This window comes from Anser anser (assembly GCF_964211835.1).
Source record: "Anser anser genome assembly, chromosome: 12".
Taxonomy (NCBI): Eukaryota; Metazoa; Chordata; class Aves; order Anseriformes; family Anatidae; genus Anser; species Anser anser.
In genome coordinates, this window is record NC_139733.1 from 22,954,173 (window position 1) to 22,976,751 (window position 22,579).

Sequence of the window (22,579 nt, forward strand, 5' to 3'; positions counted from 1 at the left end):
TGGGACTGATTGACTGAATATAACCTGAGCAAGATAATTTAATAGTATTACTAATGCTGCAGCAATCCAACCAGGGCCTAAAGGTGCTGAGCTTCACTCAGAATTTTGTGCGTCTTTCATCTTGTTTCCCCAGCCCCTGTGTCATTATGCCATGCACGCTAGCCATGATGAGAAAATTACTGTACCATTGATGCTGATTCTTTAAAAAAAGGAAGACCAGGACCAAATAATTTGACTAGCAAATACTGGTCTTTGAATCAGCTTGGGAATTAGTAGGATAAATAAACTAAAGCATTTTGAGTTGGCAGGCACTTCAAGATAAATGCTATCCAAATCACACACACGCCATTTGGTACATCTCTAGTTATTACCCTTTCCCTTTTGAAAGTAATATATCAGATTTGGCAGCTGCATTTCTTTTTCAGAACTGTAAATAACAGAAAAAGAAGTTATTAGCTCATAAGCAGAGATAAATAAACATCAAGGGATAATCCTTTTCTCAAAACCTGGGTAAGGTCAACTCTTGGCTCTACCATGAAAAATAACTCAGAAAAGGAGTCTTGGGAAAAAAGTCAGAATTCCTGGATTTGTTTCTAGATGCCACTGTCACCCAGTCTTGTTATTTAGGACTTAAACTTGCAAATTGCTGAGTGTTATGAAAGTGTTAGAAACGAACATTTGATTTCAGCTGTTCACTTAAATATCTGAGCAATTACTTTGACCCAATATCAATCTATTTTTTAGGTGCTTTGGTAGTTTGGATCGAGGGATTCTTATAATCCTGCACGATGAATCCCTTTAGTCTTGATTTCTAGGACAGGCACAGAGCAAGTACAAAACTTCAAATACGCAGGGAAGGTCTGTTAGAGTCCTTGGGCACGTACTGAAACTGTGTGCCTTGGCTTTCATCTCACTCTGCCGTGGCTTCATTATACCAGATGCAGAACTTCCTTCGTCCTACTTAGCACGTACTGCTGCATTCGTGTGCCACTGTGAGATCTTCGGGTGGAAAACAGTGCGGGAGTCGGATGGACCATTTTAGCTGTCGTTGTCAAGAGTCATGCGTAAGGTAGCCTTATCTAACTATTTATTGCAAACCTCATGACTTTTAAGTTTCTTATTTTCATTCTAGCTGCAACATGGGTATATTTGAAATTAGATCCTTGCGAACGTGTCCAACCATCCTAACAAGCAGAAGAAAGCAAAAGTCTGTGATTGAAGGGAACTTTGCCAAGGCGCTTTCCAACAGAACTGTAAAATATTGAACAGCTTCTCTTACATGAGTATGTAACTGGGCCACCTCGCTTTGAAATGAAATCTTGCATCTTTCCCTTCTCTGGTTTGTGACATGGCGTGTACGACTGTTGTGACCCGGGTTCAGCGTGGTGTGTGCAGGACGGCTGCGCCCAGCGCGGTTGCTGCCCGCCCGCAGCCGCGGGGGCCGTGCGGGTGCCGCAGTCTGCGCTCGCCTCCATCACGGGTGCCAGGCCTCGTCTTCAGCTGTGCTCTGTCTAAGGCCGTGACACTAAAGGACAAACTAGCTTATGCCAAAGGGCATAAAATACGTAAAGTAGTCCAGGCGGCTGTGCTTGTAACCTGCTTTCATTGTCCCAGTCAGGAGCCAGACAAGCTGTAAATTGCTCCTTTAATTAAGCAGCATTTTATCTCCTTATATATGGCCACAGGAACATCAGGAGTTGGCAAAAGTGCAGGTTTTGAGCAGTGGGACAACTGGGAGGTTTTTCAGGCTGAAATCTGTCGTTTGTGAGTTCTGCCAGTGAGACCTGCTCTGCGCAGTGCCGCTCCCCACGTGGGAGCTGTTATTTTCTGCATCTGAAGTATTGAAGTGAGCTTAGCCTATTTCGTGAAATATGGAAGAAGACTGTTAGACTTGGTTATGTTTTGAAAAATTTGACAATGAAATATTCTGGAGGTGAAACTTTAGGTATAACACAGCGGGCATCAACATGGATCCCCCCAAAACGCCCCGTCATTCCGAGCCCCGGGCTGGGGGCTGAGTACAGAAACTAATTGTAAGCCACTTCGGGATGAAAAATTCTCTTAGATTACTTCTACTTTCAGAAGATAGAGTTGCTCTAAGCTATACTTAAATAGATAAGCACTGTGTATTTTAAATGTACATTTGGAAGAATATGTTCTTTTTTAATTAAAAAAATGCAGGGACTGCGGGATGAATACTGAAGATGCGTGGTCCTTCCCCTTCCATTACTGAGGAGACAACACAAAGCCGTAGTCAGATGTAAAACCATTAAAATAATTAATTTTCAGTTTTATTGTGTGTCAACAGGAATGTATGATAATGAGTGTTATTGCAAAAATTGTAGATTAAGCATTTTTCTCTAAATCAGTGTTGTGCTAAAAATGTCCTTGGTTTAATGTAGAACAAATAGCCTTTGGAGCTCATTAAAGAAGTTATTACAAGTGCTCAGTGGAACTGGTATCTGCTGCTCTCAAAGCAGGTGAGGTCAGTGGAAAATGATGACAAATATTAAGCTAAACAAACAATACGAGCAGAAAGGGAAGGAGGAAAATAAATCAGTCATGTAGGTTGAGATCTGCTTATGAGACCACCAAAAAGGTGCTACAGAGTGGAAACAAAAATGACGTTTTTAGTAGAAACTTAAATTAAAAGTAGTTGAACGTGTCAAATAAAATGCGATGCAGGTGCCATGCAGATTTTTATGCTGCACCCAAATACCAGGGGAGCAGCCGTCGCTGAGGGGCAGGGGCCAGCCTGCACATCAGCCTGGGTGCCGAAGGCCATCCCTGACTTGTGCTGACACCACGAAATTGCCAGACTTGTGGCTGCAGGACTGTGAGCAGCAATGAGCTTCCCTTACGTGCGATCTGAAGGCTGCAATTTGCTCGTCGTGTGCTTCCCGACGGACGCGGCCGCGTCTCTTCCCGCAGCAGCCGCCGGAACAGAGGGCAGTGGTGGGAGAGACCGGAGCAGAAAACGGGCGAGGACTTCTGACTCCCGGTTAAGCAGAGAACAGATTGGAGGGGTTTAGGACGAGTATTTCAGCGGGTGCTGTCGCTGTTCCTTTGTGCCCTTTTGGGAACCCAGCTGCCATGGCTGGCACAGCTCACATCTCCCGGGGGCAGGGGATGGAGGAGGAAGCCCCTCCGCCGGGGTGGGAACCTGCTGCTCGCGGAGTCACCAGGCCTTTCTGTCAGCCCCGGGTGGGAGAGGAGCTAATGAGAAAAGTTACAGTGTTGGGTAAAACACCGCATTTGCCTTGTCTGAGCAAGTATTGGAGTAGGTTCCTGTCTTTCTCTGGTAGTTTGGCTTATCACTGCAGTTATCTGTTTAAGGGATTTTAGTTGATATTTTGCAGGAGGCTTTGTTGACTGTGTGTTATTGACATATTCTTAGCTTAAAACTGTTATCATGTTAAAGCCCTGGATTGCAAAACTAATTACAAGACATTAATAGCTAAGCTCTAAGAGCTAAGTCATGCAAATATTGCTATCTGGGAAGTTGAATATACAGAAACTGTTTGAACTGCTGACTTAGTGGCTGGAGCCTGAAAGCAATCTGCGAGGCAGCAATAAATCGGGGCGCAGTGCTCCACAGCTGGTTTCTGGTAGGGCTGGGAAATTAACGGCACGATTGGTACAAATGTCCTGTTGGGGAACGGGGCTCTTTTTCCTGAGCAGGTTAATTATCAGTAATGTAATTATTTTTGTACTGATTTTTATTTTAATCAAACATTGCATGAAACAATTTAGTTCAGAACAAATAGCTTATTACAGAAATGTTTGTGGTGGTGAGAAAAGAAGCGACGATGTTTAAATTACACGCAGATATCGAGTTACTTTATTCATTAAAATGAACAATTACGTTGGGCCTTATGAGACAGACTAAGCATTTCTTGTTAATGTGATTCTGTAGCGAGCATGCTGAGAATTAATCTGGGGAACAGATCCCACCCATCCAGCTCGAGGTGTGTGGACGGGGGGTGCGCCGGAGGCTCAGCCCCACGTGCCCGCTGCCTGCTCCGGTTCTCGCTGCTGCGCTCCGGGGAGCTGAGGGGCAGCTGCTCGCACTGCAAGGGCCCAGAGCAATTTGCAGCCTTGTTTGTGGAAATTGGCATCTAGAAATGAACCCAGCATATAAAATAAGTAGGAGTGTGCAGCCTTCAGGAGGCAGTAAGCAGCTGAGCAGGTTGGAGCTGGGGGCACGTCCAGCATCCCTGCAGGACGGGGCCAGCCTTGGAGGCAGGAGGGGTGGCAGGGGAAAACGCAGCGTAACGCCATCACGTAGTGGGTCTCGTGGACCCACGTATCGTGGAGTGGTGCCAAGTTCTTTTGAATGTCCTGCAATGAATGATATTTTTTCCATTTATCAGATCACTTCATCAGTGGATGAACTATAATAGCATCAGTCTGCACATTATACTGCTGGAGATGGGCTACTTAACATGATGAGAAGTGGATAATGGGTGGATATGTGATTTTTTTCAAGAAATTAGACATACGTGTGTCCACAGCACCTAATGCAGTCTGGGTTTTGAGTCCTTCCCGGACTTGGCAGAATTGTAATGGAGGAGTTTGTTGTGTCCCGCAGCACCGATTTGGTCAAGTGCTAAGTTCAAGGTGCAAAACTGCTGGATAGCTGTGAGCACAGCGTGTCCAGCTACATCCGCAAGTGGTGTTAGTCTGGAAAAAAAGTAAATCCCCTAATCCTCTCTGTGCCATTTCTATGTATTACTGAAATGGAAGTTTGTACATAAAAAAGCCACATTTGTATTCATTGCAAGAGTACTTTCTCATGATTTATTAAATTGTTTACTTACAGCTTTCTAAATGATAAGATTAGCATTTTCAGATAATTACTTTTTGGTTATGGGATAAGTGTTTATTTTATTTACTTATAAATCTTATATTTCTATAAGTACTTAGCACTCTTCCTCCGTGAATCTTGGAAAATTGTAGGTCTTTGTTATAAACATAACTGACAATACCTCCAGCTTGTAGATGTGGAACTGAAAGAAAAATGGAGCAAGGACATGATCAAGTACCTTGCCCAAGCTGCTCAAAAGCCAAGTGTTTGCTTTCACATGAACGGCCTTAAAATGCTGACTTTTATCTGAACCTAACAGCAGTGAATCCCATGGTTTGCTACAATTAGATTATATTGAGTTAAATGATCTGCTATTTGGGTTTTGTAGAATGTCCTCTTACAGTTTTGTGGGCAAAAATCATCCGTAGTATTTCAGCAGGATTCTGTGGTCCTGATACTGAAACTCTGAACTCAGCAAAATCTTGAAGTAAGCAGTTTCCAACTCACAGTGACAAAAATATTGGAAAAATGCCATTAAATAGAAGCAGGCTTAGATTAAGTAAATGGAAGAAGTGGCTGAATATAACAATTTTTTGCCACAATAGAAGTCTTTTCTAGATTCAGGTTTCAAAAGCTTATTTCAAGGAAGCTGCAGAAAAAAGGCAACAGAAAAATGTGCATCAGGCACAATTATTAGCTCCTAAGGCAGCCAAATACGCAGCTGAATATTCTATTGCTTTTGTTTGCATTTCTGAAGGCAGTTATAAAACAATAATTTATTTCAAAGACAAAAAAATATTTCAAAAATATTCTTTCCTTTGTGGGGAAAGCGTCTCTAGTTTGATTCGGATTCTCATCTCGCAGCGCCAGGCCTCGGTGACAGGTGGCCTATCTAACAGGCAGTTTTCATTATTAATTTTTTAGCTAGAAGCAGCAGAACACCACGAGTCTTTCTGAGGCCAGCAATATAGAGTTATCACGGTGTGGTCCCATCAGACCAGAAAAAAGCCTTTCCGTAATTTTGCCCAATCTTCCGTTTACCTGCTTACACCCAGTATCTGCGCAGAATAAAATGCTTTTAGGCTTTTCCCACTGTCTAGCGAGGCCATGGGGGTACTTCTGAGAATACGGAAATTCAACCTTTTATAGGTGTAATGGCAGGGGGGTGAGGGGTTGGAGGTGAGGAAATGATAGTGCATTAATGGGGTTCTGTGAGATATTAGCATGCAGAAAGTTGGTGAGAATCCTATAATCGCTGCAGACCGTGTCAAAATCCATACATGTAGGATGCTTTGCTCGTTTCATATCAATGTATGCTGCAAAAATCACATCAAGTATTTTCTTTCTTATGGCCTTTCTGGTTGGACTGGGAATGGAGTTGGGCTTAAAAATGGGTTTCTTGGCTCTGGTGCATGCTCACCCTGAACTGCCCTCTACCAGTGCAATTCAGCGAGTGCTGGGCTCTCCTCTAACACGTCTGTGAGCTGCAATCCTTCAGCTCAGCACGGTGTGAGAGAAGAGCTTGTGGATCCTTTTTCCTTTCAGAATAAGTAGTGAATATTGAAGGGTAATGAAGTTTCTCAAGCAGTGGCAGACCTCTTGAATATCTTGTTATTGAGGGATTATTTTTATAACATTCACAGCAGAGCCTTTTGGTAGTGTGGTATTTGAGCAGTCTGTGGCTTCAGTGTTTTTTCAAATATAAGAAATGAAGTTGATACAGGATCTATTTTGAATGAAATTAGGAAGGTGCATCTTAATCCTTCAATTTAAGGCATGCAAACCCCAGTCTTCCTGTGCACATTAATAATCACAGATGGCTGATTCAAGGGCCTCATCTTAGAATTTCTTAGTTGTAGAAAGTAGTGGAGCTTGTAAGCATTTAATAACCTAAATTATTAGCTGAAATTTTGTTTTTAGTTATACCTATTGACATCTATCCCAGCAGATCAGGTATTGTATCTGTAAAAGCCATGCATACATGCAGCAGGTAGTGGAGTCACTGAAATTTTCCTGTGCAGCAGAATTGGAAATTTGGTGCCTGGAACTGACACTGGGACTGTCGGGACCTTCCCAGTGGTTATTTCAGGGCAGCTCCAATGCTAAACCTGCCTGGTTCTTAGAAACTGGTTACTGGCTTTAGTCTGGAATATTTTGAAATGATTTGTGATTCTAATTTGTGCTGTACTTGGGAAACTTTGAGCATATACTTTGGAGTTCAGGGTTCTTAAGACTACAGAACAAATGAGACTTTCCTTTTACTTAATATAATCATCTATAATTTGTATTCTCGGGGCATGTATGGTATTTCAAAAGCTGAATGTGACTTTAAAATGAAATATTACCTAATTATTATATTTTTCATTGATGACTATTTTCTTTGTACTTTGTATCTCTTACATGGCTCTTATTGCAGATCTCACCACATTCCCACTGATTCTGTGCCCTGTATAAGACACATTTACACCTCATTTAAAACATTAACCAGGTCTGTAGTAGTGCCAAGAAGGGAGAACTCTTGTCTGGTCTCAGTAAGAAGCCCCAAGCTCTGGATGCACAAAAGCCAGGTTCATAAAGTAACTGCTGCCTTCCCATTAGCCATTTCCATGTTCTTACTAACTTTCACACAGAAAGAAGGTGGTTTACACTCTACCATTTTATCTGATGTTGTGTGCCATTCTACCAGAATTTACTACTAACAAAAATGAACAATTATGGTTGTAAGTACAGTCATGGATTAGAGTCCCCCACAAAGGCATTGGTGCGCACGTTTCCTGGAAAAGCACAGTCTGCCACATACAAAGTTTTTCCGTTTGTTTGTAGGTTTCCCCTTGGTGCCCTCCTGCTGCCTGGCAGTAACGTCTACATAACCAGCCTCTTTCTATTTCAAATGTCTCATAGATCGATGAAATGCAGTGGGGTAAAGGAGTGCGCGAAATCCCGTCCTCAGTCTGCAGCCTGCCTTGCAAGCCGGGAGAGAGGAAGAAGATGGTGAAGGGGATGCCGTGCTGCTGGCACTGCGAGCTCTGCGACGGCTACCAGTACCAGGCCGACGAGGTGACTTGCTTGCTCTGCTCGTACAACGAGCGGCCCAACGAGAACCGCACGGGATGCCGCTCCATACCCATTGTCAAGCTGGAGTGGCACTCTCCCTGGGCTGTGATCCCCGTCTTCTTGGCTATGCTTGGAATTATCGCCACCATTTTTGTCATGGCAACCTTCATTAGATATAACGACACTCCGATCGTCCGGGCTTCGGGGAGGGAGCTCAGCTACGTCCTGTTGACAGGGATATTTCTGTGCTACATAATCACGTTTCTGATGATTGCCAAACCAAACGTTGCAGTGTGCTCCTTCCGGCGTATCTTCTTGGGCTTGGGGATGTGCATCAGCTATGCAGCCCTGTTAACTAAAACAAACCGCATCTACCGCATATTTGAACAGGGCAAAAAGTCAGTGACAGCACCCAGGCTTATAAGCCCCACGTCGCAGCTTGCCATCACGTCGAGTTTAATATCTGTTCAGCTTCTAGGTGTCTTTATTTGGTTTGCAGTTGACCCACCCAACATCATCATAGATTATGATGAGCAGAAAACTATGAACCCTGATCAAGCCAGAGGAGTTCTCAAATGTGACATTACGGATCTACAAATCATTTGTTCCTTGGGTTATAGCATTCTTCTCATGGTTACATGTACTGTGTATGCCATCAAGACTCGGGGTGTCCCAGAGAATTTTAATGAAGCTAAACCCATTGGATTCACTATGTACACTACCTGTATAGTATGGCTTGCCTTCATTCCAATATTTTTTGGCACTGCCCAGTCAGCTGAAAAGGTAGGTGAAAATGAACAAATGTGCATCTGATATATCAGGATTCATTGCGGTTATAAATGATGTACTGATGCTCAGCTTTACATAGATCTTAAGATGAGCTATCTGGTTAGCTCATTACAGAGACACGAGCAATATATAGCACTATTTTCCTTCTCCAGTTAGCCGGTGGGCTATTCATTTGATAAACTGGCAAATGATCAATAGCAATCATATTAGCCATTAGTTTTATTGTTGCATCCCTTTCAATTGTGTCTTTTCAGTAGGATAAGTGGGAATTAACTGTCATATCATTCTTAAAGAGGCATCTTTTAACTAAATCATTTTCAATACAAGATATAAGAAACAAAATGTCAAAAAAAGGCTCAGTAGATAGCAGCGCTTCTGGAGTTCAGTGCTGAGGGCAGTATGCAGTCATCTGATGAGTGCTCGGCTCCGTAAATAGCAGCCTCAGGGCATATTTACACCACAGGGTAAATAGTCTGTCCTGAGCTCCAGCTGCTGAGACTAGACTGAGGCTATCTCTGGTGGTGACTTTTAAACTAGCTCAGGTAGACTTGCCCTATAGTTCGTGGTATGGACGTAACCAGAGTCCTGGAGTGAATGTCAGGTTGCTTTTTTAATCCATGAAGCCCCACTTAATATTTTGTTTATGCAACTTAAGAAAAAGCATCCAAACATCATAAATACCGTGTTACATAACAAGAGGAGAAAGTCGCTCTCTTTTTCCCGTTGCATTTATTAGTGGGCATGGTGTCCTTGGAGAAAGAAGGCAATAAACAATTCATTCATGCTCTGCTCTGCTTCTCCTCCTACTTCGGGGGTTACTGAGGAAGCGTTGCAGGAGGACAGCAGTGGCATTGCTCAGGCAGGGCCTTCCTTTCCACAGCCCTTCCAGGGGAAGATGTCTGCACCAGAGCCTTGTCCTCTGCAGCTCAGGAGGTTGGTAGTACAGAGATCTGCAGTTGTTTCAGCCTGGTTTTACTGCTGGAAGATGGGAGGAAGCAGGGGGAAGCAGAGGTTATGTGGGTTTCATGTGCAAAGGGCTTTAAAGGCAGCCGCTGCATCCCTAAAGGGAGGTAATTTCCACTGGAAAGGAGGTCTGCCAAGTCTCTCAAACATTTCAGACACCTCTGCTCTCCCTGTCAAGGGGGAGATAAGAAACAGCCTAGCTAACAGCTTTAAACCCAGCTGGGTTCACGTGTACCTTTTGGTCTGACACAGAGAGCGCAGAGCAGCTTTTGTGCCTCTTGCCCGAGAATGTGTTAGGCCTGCAGGTGACCGAGATGAAGCGTTCTGAGTTGTTGTCTGCAAAGACTCAAGCAGGTGATAGAAAGACCCGAATAATTTCAAAGACTGCTGCCACCGCTGAAAGTCACTTAGCAGTGAAACGTTTGGTTTTCCATGTAGTCGCAGAGCTGAAGTAACCTGCACTGCTTTGAAAGCAGGAGATTCTTGCACAAATTCGTGCAGGACAGCGAGAGAGACAGTTATTAGCTGGATCTCACACCGTGTGCCAGAGATGACAGTAGGCACAGCAAGCAGCCCTTCGGGTCTGTGCGCGTCGAGCAGCCGGGGGGACGCATGTGGGGGTCCCCCAGCCCACCGGCATCTGCAGACGGTGGCTGTAGCGCCTCTGACCGGTAAGAGGTGCCAGATCTCGGGGCTGTACCTTCGGCTGGGAATTCTTCCCCATCCAGAAGGACCTTTGTGCCTACACAGGGAGCAGGCTACAGTGGCTTTGCTTCTTGCCTTTCTTTTCTACGTCTCCCTCTTTTTTTTCTTTCTTTTTTTTAAGTGGGGAGTGTGGGGAGGAGGCATTGTACTTTTTTGTGATTGCTAGTGATTTCCTGTCAGATATTTTCTCCGGAAAATATTGTGTATAAGCTTAGCCACGCAAGTCTTTTCTGAAATGGAAATTGCACCTGCTGAAAATCTCATGCAACGCAATCTTTTAAGCTGAGAAATGGTGTTATATATAATGCCGTGATTTTCATTGTATGGATTTACTTTATTTTATCAATAAATACAAGCATAATGTTGTTTGGTAGAAAGCATATTAAATATACCTCTCTTGTTCAGTGTAGAAAATAACCAGAAAAAAAAAAAAAAGAAAAGACTGAAGCATGCTGCAAGTAGTTCATCAAAGGCAAATAATCCCAGCAGCAGCTTCAGCAGCAGAGCAGAGGGAGGCGGCGTGGCCTCGAGGCAGGCCAGGTACCGTCCTGTGCTCTGGGGTGGAGGTGAAACCTTCAGGATGTATGGGAGAGGCTGCGCATGGAAAAAGCAAAGTCCTGTCATTTTCCCAGCTTGCATTTGCTCAGACAATTCCTTTGTCTGCTCTTAAGGCCTTCAGAAAACACCAGGGCAGGTACAATTTGCAGGCTGTTGGGTCGTGCAGCCTGCGGGTGCCCAGTGGGTGCGGTTTTGGTGGCCCTTAGGAAGCGGCGCCGCTCCTCGCCGTGCTGTGGCTGTGATGCAGTGTCCTTGTAGCAGCGCTTCCGACCTGCCCATCTCTTGCTGTCTGTATTTTGGGGGTTGTGTTTTGGGTTGGGTTGGTTTTGCTGTGCTTTCCTATTGGTATATGTTCTAAAACGCTGCTGTAGCCTTTGTTTGAGGATCAGGATGCGGGAACCAAGTCACGTCTGCGCTCAGAAACATCCTTCCTTGAGATCGGGTAAAAGCCACAGCACGTGGAGGCAGCCGGCCCCTGCAGAGAACAAGGGTCCCTTCCGTTGCACTCAGACGGCTCCTAATGGCCAAACCCATCTCCTCTGATGCCCTGGGAGTTCAGAGGCCGGGGACAGGGGACGACGGTCATCCATCCTTGTGCCTCTTGTGGCCGGCCTTCTTACCCCGTACCTCTGGAGAGGGTCTGTGCCACTAAAATGCTGCTTTTGCACTCCTACCGTAATTGTTTTTGACAACAAAACTATTTTAAATTCTCAGTGGATGTGTGGGTATCTTATCAGAAACAAAGTGGCCTCAAAGAGCTGTTAAACCAATTACAGGAGTCATAGCTCCTCGGCAGAGTCAATACAAAGTGGCACTTGAAAAGAGCACAGATTGCTCGGTAAGGTCAGGCGAAGCACAGCTGAATCAATAAGCCAAATTGAGTCAAAATTTTAGAGCACGGAAGTGAAAAGATGGGAAGGATGCAAGTGGTGTGGAGCGAGCCCTCCGCGGAGCTTCTCCCCCTGCCCCGCTGCCCCGGCACTGACCCAGCCCCTGCAGCCGGCGGTTGGGTTCGTCGTCTGTCACCCCATCGCTTCTTCCTGATCTGCCCCCCTGCCCCGGAGATCCGCGGGGTCTCACAGTTACTTCATTTCCCGTTATTTCTTTGGATTATTTTCAGATTTTTCACAGGTAGTGTCGTAAAAGAGCAACAGCATGACAGAGCACGCAATGCGCTCTGATGCGTCTTGGAAATTCACAGGTGGCAGCGATGGTTTGCTTTTTTATTATTATTGCTCTCTCTTAATGTAAATATTTTTAAAACTTACATGGTGAGGATTACCAGAGGCAATACTTTCATGGCAAAAACAAAGAAAAATACAGTGAAGGAGAAAAGGCATCCGCAGTTAAATCAATGCGAAAGGCAGTGTTCTTAAAATACGGGTTTGTTTTCTGTACATAAAAGTCAATTTATTGTTAAGAAAACAATACGTTTCAACGCTTGTGCTTACCTTTTTGTTCTAGTAGCGTAATGTAGTTGGTGCTGTGAGGAGTTCAATAGGGCAGGAGGAACTGACTGAGGTTTGTGTTAAATAGCCTTGGTTGGGGTTTGGGGGTTTTCTTGCCACTTTGTTCTCCCTTTTCTCTCACAACGTTCAGCTCAGATTGTGACCGTCTGGGAGATCACGAGCCATTTTCTTAACCTGTGGTAATTCAGTATTGCTATGTATATATACTGTTGCTTAAATTAAATTTCCTGAATCCCTAGGATGTAATACTGAAAAATTAGATCCCCTTAATGGCAAACCTGAATATCAATCTGCTTTATGTGTCAGACATGGCAGAATCCACTCGGGTACTTAGCTCGCCCAAAATACAATGCTGCGTTTGGCATTTTACTCGGAATGACTGCATAACTTATCAGTATGTACAGCTATATGGCTTCCTCTGAGTGCGCTCGTCGTGTTGTGAAGGAGGAGTTCTCTTTGGAAACTTGCCGGCTCTGGAACGGTTAGATTACAAGAAATCATTGTCTCCACAGGTTTGAAGTCCGTATCTGCGCTCTAACCACGTGCAGATGTAGTTGTGTACGGTGAATATTCCCCCAAGATCTTATTTTCTCAAATTATGTCATTGAACTAATATGAGGGATATGTCATCATTATGTTTTTATGTCTCTCAGAGATTTTATTGCTTAGTAGCTGTGATTACTTTTATTTAGTAATTGCTAAGATTAAAATAATAAATTTCTGGATACGTCTACAACCCAGTAATAACTGTCAACATGCTCCTGGATATATGCTACAAATGGGATTTCTTCTTGAAGTATTTTGAAGACTTTTTTGAAGCAAAAAAAGTTATAATCATGAGTCTGAGTGAGTGATGATGGTTTGTCAGCCAGCATGGTCTTCCAGCTTGGGAGTTTTATTCATCCTGAAATGAAGAGAAATGGGGAACCATTGACCATACATTCTTCCCTTTCCATCAACTTCTTTTTGTATCCAGATCACATTAACCTTTGGCTTGGTGTTTTTTTTTTTTTTATTTTTCAACTGTAATACAGCCACTTTGATTTCTGTAGTCTTTAATTCCATCGACTCTTCCATCCTCCCTCAGGTTTCTCTATTTTTTAATGTTCCTTTTTATTCAAATCAACAAGCAGGGTAAGTCAGGTATATTTGGCTGCAGCATTTTTACTTATTGTGTTGAATGTTACATAAATACTATAATTTCAAGGCGCATGCAAAGTGGATTCTTATTCAGATTAAATAATATCACATTTACACAGTAGCACTTCAGTACCCGTTCTATTTTTTGGCGAAACTAAGTTACCCTCCAATTCTCTGTAATACAAATACCGATTAACCAGGTAGGACGCACATTTATTTTCTCCCCTGGGAAGGCTTGAGATGACAGTTGCTATAGCAACTATACATATGTGGATTTTGGAGTTACGAGGATTTTAATGCATCTGCTGGAGTTTTATACTGTCGGGCGGTTGAGGAAATCAAGGTCTGAGGCTCACACAAAATGTGACTTTGAATCTACCATATTTTGGGGCACATGGAAGGAGAATCAAGAGATGTAGCTTTCTTTTAAAGAATTGTAATTTAAAATCCTTTTAAATGAATAGCTTTAAATAATGCTAACAATTTACTCTTTATAATGCCCCTGCACTTCAAAACAGAACTGAAGGCTGGCTCTAGTAATAGTAGCTGCTGAAAACTTTCTAACCACAAATATTAATTTTTCTCACTGTTCTGCATTTGAGTTCACCTATAGCTGTACTGCTTTCAGCAGCTATTAGGGATCTGCACGTTAAGTTACTAAGTTCTTAATTTTACCCAGCCTCAAGATTAAATCTGAGAAAACCACGGACTGTCGTGATCTGACACTTGGAGCTGTCCTGAGCCAAGCCTGACCCCACCAGCAGCTTTACGAAGTATTTTTATCAGGAGTAAGACCACTATAGGAAAAATGTGATAAAAAGGTTGTGATTACCTGTAGGTAACTACAGAATTTCAAAAGTTAAATTTTCTAGAACCAATTTCATGCAACTGATGATTTAACCCTGAAAAAAAAATAATTCTTGAAATAGTAAGTGCTGCAGGAATTTTGAGTTCTGGAGTCGTTGATCTTTTGCAACCCACTTGTTTCTCTCTCACCACTGTTTTGGTGGGTTTCTTCCCCAAACCAACAGGCACTTCTGGCCCCGCAGCATGCAGCTGGCTCCTGGCTTTTAGCAGCTGCTATGAAGAACCCCTAGGGGAGAGTGCAGCTCGTGAAAAATAGAATGGGACTGTCAGGGTTGTTTCAGTGTTACTGATTGCTTCAGCCTCATCAGGAATACCTGCCCACGTCGCATGCTGCCTGTTAGGTTGCTGCAAAGAAGTAAGTAAATAAAAATAAAAAGATGACCTTCGGTACAGAGGAGAGAAGTGCGCTCATTTGTCACTTCTCTTTGAACTTCCAGGAAATGGCTTAGGGCTCACCAGGAGGAAGCCGAACCAGAGCTTAGATCGGCTCAGTTGTTGGACGGGTGCGAGAGGGACGGGAGATGGGCTCCGGGCGCACTGGGCTGTGCCTGTGCCGTGGATGATGTGTGTGATCCCTTGGCAGAGGGGGGCTGAGCTCTTGGGTCCACGAGGGGCTACGTGAAGGAGCGCGGATTGACGTCTGGGTGGCGGTCGTATTTTTAAGGAATCGTGAAGCTATTTTGCTCTGTGGCTGTGCAGGATATCCCTGAGGCAACGTCTGTAGAAAAGACGAGCCACTTTGTAATTTTACTGGCTGCTCTCAAGCTTCAAGTGTGCCTTTCCTCTTGTCGCAGGAGACTTGCATGCGTGAAGCGAAAAGCGTGGTTGGACTCTGCCTTTGTGTGGGTGCCCGTGCCCCGCCGCGTTGTGCCGCGTCCCGTGCCATAGGGGGGCTGCCCCGAGCCCCTCGCTGGGCTCCCTGAGGGGCAGCGGGGCCCTTGCAGACAGCAACACAAAAATCAGGGAGCCATCATGTGAGAGACAGACCTGGCTCTGAAAACCCCCCGTGCCAGGTCGTTTACCCTGGTGGAGCTGCGTTTTTTTAAGCTGGATTTGACAATGGGTATTGCAAAACCACTTTGACTTGCTTGCGTCAAGCGTTAAATATTTCCTGAAGTTTTGACACTCTGAAGTGAGGCTGCAAGGGTATGTTAGTACACGTTGGTATGAAATTTCTGGTAACTGCATGTCTATATTGGTTAGAAAACAATGACTGGTGGGAAAATATCTCTTAAATATGTATATTTAAATGTGTTTTAAAAGCTTTAATTTTCACTTCTTTCCAGAGCTTTATAATGATTCTGGATTTTTATCCACCGCTAATTTGTATAATGCTCAGCCACGCAAAGATTTTAATGTTTCATAAAAGAATACAATAATAACAGTAATAACAGTTCCTTGCACAGAGAAGAAACCTAAAGCATTGAGCAGATGGATTTATAAACTACAAGTCGGAAGCATTGTATCAGCTGTTACGCAGCAATTCCAGCAGCACTCAGAAATACCGTTTAGGGCAGGCAGTCGTGTCTAACTCTGTGTGTGCTCTCAAACTGTGTTCATCGCTGGGGCACACGGAGTGCCCCCCAGGGCTGTATTAACCACGTGAATGGCAGCATCGTCAAGGGAGGGAGCTCGGGGAATTCAAGCTGGGCAGACACCTAGGGTTTGCCCGAGATGTGGGACTTGACACCTGTACTCTTCAAAGAGGAGTCTTTAATAACTGGAAGAATGAAGAGATTTTGTTGATAAATGTATCCAGAAGTGTACGTGTACTCGTGTTGCTGCATTGTATTCCCAAGTGTGCACTCTCTCAGAAGAGGCATTCCTGCCTACCCCTCCAACACCTGCCTTGGAGGTCTCCCACCCGAGCGTCTGGCTGCGTTTAGCACCTCTGAAGTTCAGCCAAGGCAATAAAAGGCTGCAGGATCGGTGAAACTGCAGCTCTGTTGCCTGTGTTTTCAAGGCAAGTGTTTAAAGCTAGGTTACAGAAAAAGTGCGCACTCTGAGTGAAATAAGAGATGATTAGAGCAATTAGATCCTTCTCAGAAGACCATAAATTAATGGCAATTATGATTCTTGAAACAACAGAAGCATAAGGTACATCTAACATTGATCTGTTTTATCACATTTGCTGCATTGTAATGCTCCTTTAATGTTAATATGTACTTTTGTAGTAAAATCTAATTGAAAACACTGAGCAGGCAGAGCCCAAGGCCACAATCATGTTCCACATAATTACCTAAGGAGGAGGGTGTACGTTTGCAATGAAGGGATGCCACCAACCGTTAGTCAGGTATAAGCGGTGCACTCATTGTGCTTGTGCTTATACAGTAATAGCCTTACAGCAATATATAGGTGAATGCTAAAAGATAATTAACGATCAATTCATTTTGTGAAAATTTCAATTATTGAAACAGGTATCTTCATAATGGAGTAATAATACTGCATTTAAATTTGTGTGTGGCTGTCTCATAACAGAGATGTATTCATTTAAGCAGAAATTACTTGAATTAGCAGCCCTGCGGTGGTTCTGCAGTCACCGAGGGACTCTTTGAAGCCTGCAAGCATGCCGCTTTGAAGTCTGGTGTAGAAAGCGAGGGATCTCTTCGCTGTGATGATTCGAGCCTCTTCATTCCCCTCGGTGGTGAGGACAGAGGAAAAATCTGATCTGGAAGACGGAAAATAAACGGAAGCCAGAAAGGACCGTGTGTTTTGGCGGGGAAGAAAATGTCCTGACCCGCACCCCAGGCAGCCAGCTCTGCCCCATTCTGCCACAGAGCAGGGGCACAGCGCCGCGGGGCTGCTGTGTCTGGTGGTCTCTTCAGACCGCTGGAGTCCAAATCCGCAGGGATGGAAGCTCCCTCCCTTGAAGGTCCAAGAGAACGGGTCACAGCAGGGCATGCTGCTGCAGGTGCTGCCTTGAAGGGGAGGTTCTGGGGCAAAGCCGTAAATGAATCATTTTTCACTCGTGTTCGGGAGAGCCATTTTTCCACACCACGGGCGTAGCTTGGAGCCGCCAAACTGCTTTGCCAGGTTATTGAAGTGTGGCGTCAAAACCGGCTCCTCCTCCTCTATTTCGCCTTTGTGCCACTGGCCAGGAGCCGTAAGCTCTCGCCAGTCAGCTCCCACGAGGCCCGGTGACGGTCCCCTCCGTGTCCCCGCGGGCAGCAGAGCACCGTGCTCCCTGCAGGGGCTGCCCGTGCCGTGCTGCCACCTCTGCTGCTCGCCAGGCGGGCATTGCTCGGAGCTGGGCGTGTGCGAGCACTGGATTTATTTCAAAAACATGCCAGGGAAAGTGTAGGAAAAGGGTATCTCTTCGCTCAGTGACTTCTAGTGCGTATATAACTGCCTCTGGCTAAAAAGCAGTGTAATTGTGAAAGGGAAAAGCATGTGGGTGTTTAATGCATAGCATTGACATGTACTTTTTTTTTTTTTTGAGAAAATGTAGAACCGCCAGGAGAGCTTTACATATGAAAAGCAATCTCTGCATATGCCCATGTCTGTGTTACACAACAGTTTCTATCTGCAGTGCAAACTGACAACACCTCAGCGAGGAGTAATTGCAGCTCCATTGAGTCCAGCCGAGCAATTACCTTGTTGACGAAACTTTTCTCTTTGCTTGCGTTTTGATATCTCTGCGATGTCAAACTTACTTGAACTGACAACATAATTTCTTCTGCAGAGCTGTTGCATCGACCATGCAACTGCTCTTTGGCGTTAGTGGGTTCTCCCAGCTCGCTGTATGTCAGTGCTAGCGGCCGTACAGTCCTGCAAGACCCTTCCCTGTGAATAGCAGGAACAGTGTCGGCAGTGGCTGTGCCTCAGGGCAGCTGCATTTACGAATGAGGGGCACCTGTACAGTTAGAAAACAGCTCTTCAAAGTTGGATTACAAGAAAGTAATCATGAAACTGTCCCTTTTGCTCAGGACAGGGGAGGAGAAGTTTACTTTGGTATGGTTACATATACTTTCAATTTGTGTTAACGTATCTAAATGTTTATTTTGAATGTCCTGAGCATGCGAGGCTTGAGAAAAGCACATGGCATAAATACTGTGGTTTTGCTGAGGTATGGGTGTATTCCTACAGCCCTAATCCTCCCCCCGTACGCATTTTTGGGGAGCGTCCTGTTTCAGGGTATCAGGTGGGCTGATTTTGGACTGTGTTGATAGGTCATTTCCCTTCCTAAACTCTGTGGGATTTTTCCACACCAGTTGACCAGAGAATGATGTGCTTTGTTAGGTCCGTGCTGCGTGTAGTGCGGCTTCAATTTTGCTGTAGAAAACCTCAGTTCCCATTAATGCTCCTTTGTTTGAACAAGAGTTAATCATCTTTTCAGAAAAATCCTGTAGATCATGTCTGACATTCTAAGCCAAATGCTAGGAACTAAAGTATCGCTTTGTGAGAGCAGATCATAACCAGTTTCTGAACCCCACGGGTATTGTAGAAACATAATAATGTTATTTTGAGTAAGAAATAATGGCTGCTGATTCCAGGCTCATCCAGGAACAAAAAGAAAACCATGAAGGGCTTATTCAATACGACGTAAGTTATGCAGATGTTTCTCAATTTTCTTGCCGAACTTGTATGCAGGAGTCAGGGTTTCATTTGATCAAACCATTTCAGCAGCAAGAATGGGTCCTTAAGTACTTTTGTCATTGCGTGTGAATGGGTTATGAAAGCAACGTGTGCAAGGGTGCTCAATCAAGGACCCTTGTCGGCCAGGCGCAGGAGCGTCGCTTAATGCCCTCACTTGGGCGACACATTCAGAGCGATGTTTTTCTTCTGTTCGTTTTGGAATAAACAAAACAAAATGGAAGCAGAAAGCCCAGCGGCTAGGCCAGGTGTGCAGGGAGCCAGACAAGGTGGGTTTGCCACGGATGAGCTCTGAGCAGACCTGCGGGGTGAGCAGCACGGGCATCCTGTGGGCAGCAAACTGCATCACCCTGCTCCGAACCAGTGGGGAAAGGAGAGAGAGCATGCCGCTTTGGAGCTAGGAAGTCAGCTGGGATTTTACCCAAGAGAGTAAGACTGAACTTACTTTTTGGCAAAATCAGTAAAAATTAGCTCAGTCCCAAGTAGTGGGGACTCTTGTGGGGACAGGTGAGGAGATTCCCCTCCACTGCCCAGCAAAACCTCCGCTGATCACGAAGGTTCTTGCAGTTTGTTCTGCACAGAATCCTCTAACACAAAAATGTCAGGTCCTCTGTGCATACCCGTGAGCTAAATATAGCTGGATTTGCAGGGAGGAAGCAAACAGCTATTCCTGAAAGTGCATTTTCAGTCTAGCAAGGCCACTTTAATGCAAGGCAAAAAATAGGTTTCACTATATGTAAGAAATGCTTGCAAAAATATTGACCTGGAGGATTTATTTGTTGTTTTAAATGGTTTAAGCAGGCATGTAATAATAATAAAAATAGAAATTATGGTACTCGGTCAAAGCAATTGCCTTGTATTTTGTCTTTGAGGCATAAACTTAGAAGGTTAAAAAAGAAACAAGGAGTCCTTGTAGACTGAGCAGAAATTCTGTGTCCCAAGTGTACCCCGTCAAAAGGGATTTGGAGGATGTTTATAATCCTGCATTTTGAAACAATGGTTGTTTTTTTTTTTTGTTAATGTGTTCACATTCATCACAGACAAAGCCAGCGAGGCTCCTTCCTGCCCCACGGCTGCTGCAGGCTGGTGCCGAGCCCGGACACGGGAGCACCGGGGCTGGAAAGGAGCAGAGCCCTGGCTTGGCAGGTGGCTTCAGGAGCCTGTTGTGCTGTTTGTACAGAAGAAAGTGGCTGAGAGCCGGCGTCAGAGGGTCGATGCCGTATGACAAATGACAAGCCTCTCAAAGAGAAGGAGGTTAGCCTGCGACTGCCAAAAGAGAGATGCCTGCGAGCATACGCAAGAGGAGTTGCTTCTGATGCATGGGCTAGGAGACAAATTGGAAGAGAAAAGGGAACCTAGGGGAAGAGAGATGAGAAAAAGTATTTCTGCTGGTTTTTCCGTGTCGCAGAAGGGGTCTCGCTGGGGAAGAACCTCCCGAGGTGGGGCCGCGGTATGGAGCAGGGCTGCAGCTCCCAGCGGCTGCCGGGGCGCCCGGCCCTGTCCCCGGGTGGGGAGCAGCAACAGGAGCCCTCACCCCTCTCCCTTCTGCGTGCCGGTGCTCTGACAGCGTCTGCACCTCAAACTGTCTTTGCTGCTGCCGACGTGCCCATCTTTGTATCCTGCCAGCATCGATGACGGATGATCTCTGTGTTTTCCTTCCCTAACTGAACAGAGGAGGTAGGAACGGGGCAGTCAACACCAGGAGACGTACCCAGCGAGCGCTGCTGCTCTAAAACATTATTTTTGAGACAAGGCCTCTCTTCTGGCAGAGGTTTCCCAGACAGATCTGTGTTGATAGGGTTGGCTGCAGCAGCGCAGGAGACCCTTCTTGACCTCTTTAATTGTCAAGGTTTTATGAAGGATTTTTCAGTTTTAGCACTTTTCAGTTAATGATGTCAGGCACTTTACCATAAAATTATTCAATCTGTGTTGGCATTTGGCCTTTAAATGGCTGACATGTCTGTGGTGGCAAAACCCAGGGTGGGGGAATAAGGTGAAACTCGTATTTGCAAAGATGTTACTCACTTGACCCTAACCATCTTTCTAATGCTGCTAATTGCCCATTAAATGTGATCCATTCAGACATCAGCTGCATTCTGCCAGAGTCGGGAAACCCGAAGTTTCACCCTTCCCATGCCCCTGAGTCATGTAGTCCCACTGGTAAAGTAATGTCCGTTTTGTGTTGTAGCAACTAAAAAATAATGTATGCGCGGTAAATTTAATATCTCAAGTGTTCACAAGGTCTTCATTGGATTATGCTTAGAGGGAAATTTAGTTAAAAAAATGTAAAGGGAGCAGGAAGACAAGAAACAAGATGAGCAATACGCTATCATCTTCCTCTGATTCTCCGTGATTTATATTTTCAATATCTGAGCAACTTGTAATCTTTAATGGAGATAGTTAAATTAAATTTGAAGGCAAGATAGATTTTTTTTAATAGTGGAGCAAATTCTGCTAACAAACTTAACTAGAAACAATAATTCAGCAATAAACTGAAAAGTAAAATGCGTATAACAGCTTAAAGCTAGGCTGCATCAGGTGATGGTACCAGGAAAATCAGTTAGTACAGGCAAGGTGGTCAGTGCTTAAAGCATGATCGCAGCACAGAGCGCGTCCTCAAGGCCGGTGCCAGGCAGTGGGTAAGGTTTGTTCTGGTGCCGTAACTGGGGCAATGGGGCAAGTCCAAGTGCAAAGATCAAGTGTTTTGACTCTCCAGAACTTCAGAATCGGCGTTGTTTTAGCTTATTTTACGGACTGCAGAGTGAATCTGCCCGTGACTGAGGCAGGGATGAAGTCAGTCCCTCCGACGCCCAGTCCGTCACGGCGGCCCTGTCCCCGGGCGCCGCCGGCTGCCTCCTGCGCGCAGGATCGGGCCCTGGCCGCGCGCCGGCCGTGCAGGCAGCGGGCGGCTCTGGCTTGGAGCCGAGCAAGAGCTCGTTTGGGAAAAAATGAACGTGTCTTCTGGACGCACGGGCGCTGCGTCGCGGGGCTCAGGAAGGAGAAAGGCGGAGGACAGCCTTTACTAAAGTAAACTTCCCTCTGGGAGCCGGGCCGGCCTGATTTGATTGCAATCATACACACCGAAAAATTCCTCCTCTGGATGCTTTTTCTCCCTTGAGGCCACGGGCTTGCATTCGCTGACAGAAGGGATAGTTTCTCACGAATTCAGCCTTGTATTTACAAGCTTCCTTGTGGCTTCTCATGCAGAGATAAGGGAACTACTAGATACTCAACATTTGTTTCTTGATACATAATAAGGGATAGCAGACAGTAAATAAATCTCAGTTAAGTATAAAGGCGGGTATGCTGTGCAGCCGTGAATACAGCAATAAATAGATTATTTTTATCCAGTCAAAAATATATTTAATAAGTTATGGATACAGAGCAGGGTCTGTGGGTCATTAACTTTTGTCAGGCCATGGATTAGTTAAACATGGGAGCTGATTTGGCTCAAAACACATGTTTTTCTTACCCCTTAGTATTCTGGATTGCCTTCTGTGTAAGCACCTTGAATGAAACTGCTGATAAGGAGCTCTAAATAATTCATAGCGGTTTGTAACGTTACCTCTGAGGTATGATGCATCGGAGTTAATTTCGGAGTTAATTTGGAGCAGGTAACGAGGAATTGTGAGCC

At 44.8% G+C, this 22,579-nt stretch overlaps 1 protein-coding gene across 16 annotated transcripts in view; it reads left to right on the top strand.

The window, feature by feature from the left end:
- Positions 1-22,579, top strand: part of GRM7 (glutamate metabotropic receptor 7) — a 270,139-nt gene that overhangs the window by 199,187 nt on the left and 48,373 nt on the right. For 13 of the 16 annotated variants that reach the window (XR_014571461.1, XM_083795477.1, XM_083795480.1 and 10 more), the window contains exon 8: positions 7,709-8,644. The exons of 1 other annotated variant lie outside the window; for it this stretch is intronic. Coding sequence is in view for 13 of the 15 variants with exons in the window: in XM_083795477.1 (XP_083651603.1) it covers positions 7,709-8,644 (936 nt within the window). In the remaining 2 variants the exon portion in view is untranslated. Of the gene's footprint in view, positions 1-7,708; positions 8,645-19,985; positions 22,387-22,579 lie in introns of those variants that run through there. 2 more of the 16 variants (XM_083795479.1, XR_014571463.1) reach the window with 2 other exon arrangements.